The 6,972-nt window shown below is 34.4% G+C and overlaps 1 protein-coding gene across 1 annotated transcript in view; it reads right to left on the minus strand.

Annotated features, from left to right (window-relative positions):
• slc39a1 (solute carrier family 39 member 1) overlaps positions 1-6,486 on the minus strand; it is a 10,436-nt gene extending 3,950 nt beyond the window's left edge. Inside the window, 3 exon segments of the mRNA NM_212583.2 lie at positions 777-1,085; positions 3,426-3,556; positions 6,176-6,486. Of these exon segments, the coding sequence (NP_997748.2) occupies positions 777-1,085; positions 3,426-3,556; positions 6,176-6,290 (555 nt within the window). The 5' untranslated portion in view covers positions 6,291-6,486.
• Positions 6,487-6,972: the final 486 nt, after the last annotated feature.

Here is a 6,972-nt window from a genome sequence, read left to right on the forward strand (position 1 = left end):
TCCTTCACAGCCTCGAACATCCCACAATCCATTGCGAGCTGATGACGGCAGGAATTAAAAAAAAAAACTCCAGATTAAATGTATGAATTAGGTTCTATTTTACTTGGATATCTAAACACATGTTAAAAACAAAAAGACTTTGAAATGTCTTACTAAAAAGCAATAAATCACGTGGTTGTTTGTGGCTTCAGCCACTGTTAAAACTCGTCTTTCTCCAACCAGGAGTACGCAAACTTATATTTTCCTATTTTGCCTTTTGTTTTGCTCTACGGTTTCGCTACATGTGGAGAGTGTCACATTACCTTCCCGTGGTTGTCACAAATTACATGACATCAACTGGATGGAAGAGCTTGGCCGGACACGCCCCGGCCCGAACCAATTGTATGGATCGAGCACGCCGTTGTTAATATTAGGAGGAAAATAAATATATTTATGCTGTTTGAGTCAAACACTTTGGACAACACAAACTAAATTTAACGCGATTTAAACTTTTTAATAACTGTTAAGGGCCTTCATTTTCTCATAATTGATTTATCAACTTTTAAGACCCCGCAAACGCCCTGTTAATGGAAACGCTAAGATGTAGGATACACCATTTCCCCATAAGAAAAAAAATCATACTGACATCACAGGACAAAACCCTACAAAAACATCATGACTTTAAGTTACCATGCGACCTGTAAACCTTTGAACCTAAAACCTCATCAGTTTTTTAATTGTGTCAGTAGAGTGACAACGCAGAGCTGTGTCAAACAAAGCAAAACTCAGTAAATCACCTTGGCATTCGTCGTCTGCAAGCCAATAGCCAAACCCTCGAAAACGGAGTGAAGAGAGAGAGACAGGAAGAGCATGAAAGAGCGGAAGGATGAGTGCGCATGAAAATCCACATGAACGTGATGTCCACTCCCCTCCAGATCATTGACTGAGGGATGTCCATGCGCGTGTCCATTAGGTGCCGCTGGCGCGAGCAGCGGAGCCGTCTCTTCATTTCTGTGGCCCTCAGTGCAACTCAGAACCATTTTTTCCAAGATTAACACTGTAAAGAAGCCGCAAGCCATGATAAACTCTGGAAGTGGGAAGCCATCCTGGAAGATAAGGAGAAAATTCAGTGCAAGCTTATTTGTGTAGTGCTTTTACAATAATTATTGTTCCAAAGCAGCTTTTAAAAAGGTGCACGTTATTACATTACAGTCAAAATAGGACATTTTGTGGAAAAAAAGTAACTGAAGAAAAACCTCCCTTAAAAATCTCTTTTAAACTCATATTTTCTATAGGATGCTTTACATTTATAATATTTTGTCTATATACAATGTATTAATCAGTACCAAAATAACGAAGGTCACTGTCTAAACATTTGTACACCCAAATTAATATGTTAATAAACAGAAAAAAAAGAGAAACATAAAAATATAATTAAAAATACATATAATTTTAAATGTAAAAATATAATTTTTCTAAACAAGCAAAACATTGTCTTGTTTTAAGAAGTAATATGCCAATATTAAGTGAGTTTTTCCTTAAAACAAGCAACGGACAATGGGGTAAGCTAAATAATCTTATGTCAAAAGCAAAAACAAGATTATTTTGCTTATATTATTGGCAGATTATTTTATTTTTCTTTTATGGAATAAAACTAAGAAACGGATAAAAATATTTATTTTAAAAGGCGGGTGTACTTATTAATGCTACACACTGTACATTAGTTAACCTGCAGTTATACAACACACAGTTTCCTTTTTAAAAGAAACCTGCTGGAAACGTGGCAAATATGGAGTTTACTTTTTCAAAAAATAAATTAATTATATTTTAATAAACATGAAAAAATGATGAGAAACATAAAAAAATTCTCAACTTTAATTCACATTTTGTAGTTCGTAAATATATATTTTAAATGTTTTATCTTACTATTCCTAAAGATGTTAGGTGACCAAACTCTTATTTTAATGGATGTAACCGTTTACATGGCAAAAAATGCTTACTTCGATTATTTTTTTATCTGGTTTCTAATCCAAATATCTAAAATATCTTAAAAAATACATAGTCTTGTTTTTAGACATAATATGCCTAAGTTAAAGTGAGTTTTTCCTTAAAAAGGCAACTTAATCTGCCACTGGGGTAATCAAAATAATCTTACGTCAAAAGCAAAAACAAGATTATTTTGCTTACCCTATTGGCAGATTATGTCGCTTATTTAGGGAAAAACTCACTTAACTTTGGCATAGTATTTCTTAAAACAAGACAACATGTTTTGCTTGTCTATAAAATGTTTCTTTTCAAAAAATGTGTTGAAAATGTGGCAAATATGGAGATTAGTTTTTCAAAAAATAGTAAATTAAATCGTAATAAACACAAAAAATTAAAAGAAACATTAAAAACATCAAATTTAGTTGACATTTTGAAGTTTGTAAATCGTAAAATAGTTTGAACTGAAATGTTCTATATTTCTATTCCATGTTAGGTGACCAAACTCTTATTTTAATAATGTAACTGTTTACACAGCAAAAAAATGCTCTTGTTTCTAGTCCAAATATCAAGCAACATATATTGTCTTGTTTTAAGAAATAATATGCCAAAATTAAGTGAGTTTTTCCTTTAAAAAAAAAAAGCAACACAATCTGGTAAAATTATTTTACGTCAAAAGCAAAAACAACATTATTTTGCTTACTTTTCTTGATTCAAATTTTTCAGCCCAGATGTTCTAAAGCTGCGAGTGAATTCAAAGAAGCCACAGTGGAGCTCTACAAGCGCAGACTCTGACATGCTCTTCTCTTTCCAGCTACGCATCACTCTACCGAACGGTAAGAAACTGTGGCTGCTGACAGCTACTGAAGCCAACAAATACATTCAGAATTTAGACGCATAGTATTTCCCTTCTATGCCTTGGACTATGGCGTGATATAAACTACTTAGTGCGTTTTTTTATTTCCTTTGTTTTCCTCGTAAAACTCAAGTCACTTTAAAGAGTTACTACTGGATGAATATATGATTTACACTAACAGATGTTTGACTGTCGTAATTGGCAGATTTTGTTGCTTTTTTTTAAGGAAAAACTTCCTTAATATTGGCATTTTATTTTTTAAAACAAGTCAATATGTTTTGCTTGTCTATAAAAATGCTTCTTTATTTAAGAATTGTTAGATATTTAGACTAGAAACAAGTAAAAAAAATCTAAGTAAGAACATTTTTTTATGGAGTAATAAAACTGATTTGTTTAAATGCACCAAAATATATATAGTCTATATTCAATGTAAAATTGACAAAAAAATATTTATTTTCAAAAGAGAGTGTATTTGGTTATCTTATTTATGCTGAGCTCTGTAGATAAACTGCAGTTATGATACACAGTTTCCTTTTAAAAAAAAGATGTTGGAAATAATGGTGAATCTAGAGTTTAAATATGGAAAAGCATGTTTCCTTGAACTCACATCAAGGTCTCGTTTTTGAAGTTCTCCGTGTATGTCAGACAGGTAGTCTGGGATGATGTCTAATAAACAGGCGGACAGAAAGACGCCTCCTGCGAAACAGCTCACGAAACTCAGCACGGCCTTGTGGAGCTCTGCAGACAAAGAAAAACATTAATCAATGCCACGTTAAATTGATTAATGGTGCTGATTGGTGCAAATGGTGCAATTTTACTTTAATCAGCTTATCAGACAAAGTTAAACAGGTTCTGCTCTTCAAGGGGCTTTGACCCATAAGAAATAATCATCATTACTGAGCAACTGATTAGTTTACTCACAACCTAAAGTATTACTGTGAAGTCACTTCAGACTAACGGTGTAAAAAGAAACTAACCAAAGTGCTGATGATGACGTTTATTCAGCTGAACTCTGATAACGCCAGACCACATCCTATTCTGGTTTCACAAGAAAGTATTCATGACATCTCTATCTACAGCACATAAATACTGAATACGGTGTGATCAAATAAATACACTTGTTTAATATTTTACACATGTGAGTTGCCATAGACCACTATGTAGATATAATTCAACTTCAGCATCGGTATTTTTATTTGCTTGTTTAAGCATGTTTAAACACCAGTTTCACTTCCACCCTCATGCCCATCTGCTATCTAAGAGGGGAAAACCTATTGTAGACTAAAACTCTTTCCTTATCGGATTTTTTTTAACCCGTATATAAACCCATGATTTATTATTGAGGTAAAGTTGGTTTTGTATTCGCACATTCATTCAGTGGCAACTTGTGACATGCTCCCTGTTTACCATGGTACTAATAACACATGAATACACACTTGTACAGCTATCTTTATGGGGACTTCCCATACACTGCCTGACAAACTTGTTGTCGATCCCAATAACAAATAATAACTTGAGTTCTAGTTGATTATTTAAAAAAGTGGCAGATTTTTCAGATGAATCATCTGTTGAACTGCATCCCTATCATCGCAAATACTGCAGAAGACCTATTGGAACCCGCATGTATCCAAGATTTTCACAGAAATCAGTCAAGTTAGGTGAAGGAAACATCATGGTTTGGGGTCACATTCAGTATGTGGGTGTGTGAGAGATCTGCAGAGTGGATGGCAACATCAACAGCCTGAGGTATCGAGACATTTGTGTTGCCCATTACATTACAAACCACAGGAGAGGGCAAATTCTTCAGCAGGATAGCGCTCCTTCTCATACTTCAGCCTCCACTTCAACTTTCCTAAAAGCAAAGAAGGTCAAGGTGCTCCAGGATTGGTCTGCTCAGTCACCAGACATGAACATTATTGAGCATGTCTGGGTTAAGATGAAGGAGGAGGCATTGAAGATGAATCCAACCAATCTTGATAAACTCTGGGAGTCCTGCAACAGCCCTTTCTTTTCCATTCCAGATGACTTTATTAATAAGTGATTTGAGTCATTGCAGAGATGTAGATGCAGTCCTCCAAGTTCATGGGAGCCATACACATTATTCATTCTTTTTCCACTGCAGCATGACTTTATATTCTATATTGTACATTATTTCTGTTAAGTGACAAGACTTTTGTCTAAGCAAAGTCAGACCTTACTGTCCTAATTTAATAATTAAAAATCAAGGCATGATCATATTTTATTTTGGTAAAATCAGCATAATCCAGAGGCCTTTGCCTTTCATAAAAAACACTTCTGATAAAAAAAAGGATCAACAAGAAGTCAAGTTATTATTTGTTGTTCCTAAAACTTGGATAGGGGACAAGACTTTTGTCAGGTAGTGTACTGTAGATGTAATGACTGCAGACTGCACATTCTGTCCCTTTACCCCTAAACCTCATCAGAAACATTCTGCAATTTTTACTTATAAATCACTCAGATTTAAGTATTTTAAGTCGTTTTTCTCATGGGGACCAAAAAAAGGTCTCCACAAGACCAAAAATGTACTGATAGTGCTACATTTGGGGGGACATCTGGTCAGGAATACACACACAAAAAGGATCACAAAATAACAAACACAACACAAAATGTAAAAAGAAGTACACAAAAACTTGTTTTTTTAGGTTGTGAGAAGTCAACAAATGAAAGAAAACACAGAGTATACTACAATTGAGGTAAAGTTGGTTTATATTCACACATTCTGAATTTCTCCCTAATAATATTATTTCAGAAAGTTGTTGTTTGCTAATTCTGAATAGTGGAATCATATTAGCAGCCAATGACTATCAAAGTACAACATTGATTACAGTCAGATAAATAGTGCTCATGTTGATTTGAGGTCTTATATACATGTGATTTCAGACCGAATATTCAAAGTACCATGGTAAACAATATAGGGAACATATCACTGACTGAATGTGCGAATGTAAATCCACTGTTACCTAAAATATACCACAGTAAAATCATTGAGGTAAAGTTGGTTTTAAATTCACACATTTTGACTTTCTTCTTAATAATATAATTTCAGAAAAGTATTTTTTTGCAGATGTTAAATAGCTAAATCAAATTAGCAACCAATGGCTATCAACGTACAACACTGTTCACAGTCAAATAAATGGTGCTAATGTTGTTTTGAAGTCATATTTACATTTGATTTCAGACCTGAATATTCAAAGTACCAAGGTTAACAATATAGAGAGCAAGTGACAAGTTGTCACTGAACGAATGTGCGAATATAAAACCAACTTTACCTCAATTATACCACAGTAAAACCAACAACAACTGCTACACCTCAAAAATAATAAGCTAATAATTTACCTGTTCCCCCAGTGACATGAAACCATTTCATCCGCGCAGGAATGAACCCAAAAAACAGAGTTAAAAGCAGCAGGCCGACCAGAGCTCCAACTTTCACCTGAAGCAGGTAATCCATCGTGACTATAATACAACTTACTCATATAAAAATGAAACTACATGTAAATAAACAGCAGACAGAGAAGACGGGCGCCTCTGTCAAACACTATCTAATATAATACTCATAAACATTTCCATGTAGAGCGCTGTTTGTGAGTGTTAAGCCCCATAATTGTGCAGTTTATGTTAGTTTAGCGGTTCATTCTGTCAAATTTAACATATGACTGCTCGACACTTCATGTTTATCAGTCGTTCGCTCCGCCCTTTACGTCATGACGTAAATTTCCGGCTTCACGTGCTTGTACGTAGCGGCAAGGACTAATCCACATAATTTGTAAATTTATCCATAATTTTTGAAGGTATATTAGATTATATATTAGATATATTTAAACAAATGTACTATTTTTACACTATATTCTTCTTAGGAATATGTATTTGTGTATATTTAAAGATTGGTTGTTATGAGCCGCCGAACGCCCCCTGTGGGAATAACTTGGCATTTCAATGTGGAGTGTGTTTATCTCTACTGCCTCCAGTACAGTTTTGACTGCATGGCATGGATCTGCAGTTCCCGGTATGACTAAAACCGCACATGACTGCCTTGTGACTGAAAAAAAAAGATCTAGTCATATCAGCATTGTTCTTTTTAATGGTGGTTTGTGGTTGTGCATCGTGGTTTATATTACATTTATTTATTTCAC

This window comes from Danio rerio, chromosome 7 (assembly GCF_049306965.1).
Source record: "Danio rerio strain Tuebingen ecotype United States chromosome 7, GRCz12tu, whole genome shotgun sequence".
Classification (NCBI taxonomy): Eukaryota; Metazoa; Chordata; class Actinopteri; order Cypriniformes; family Danionidae; genus Danio; species Danio rerio.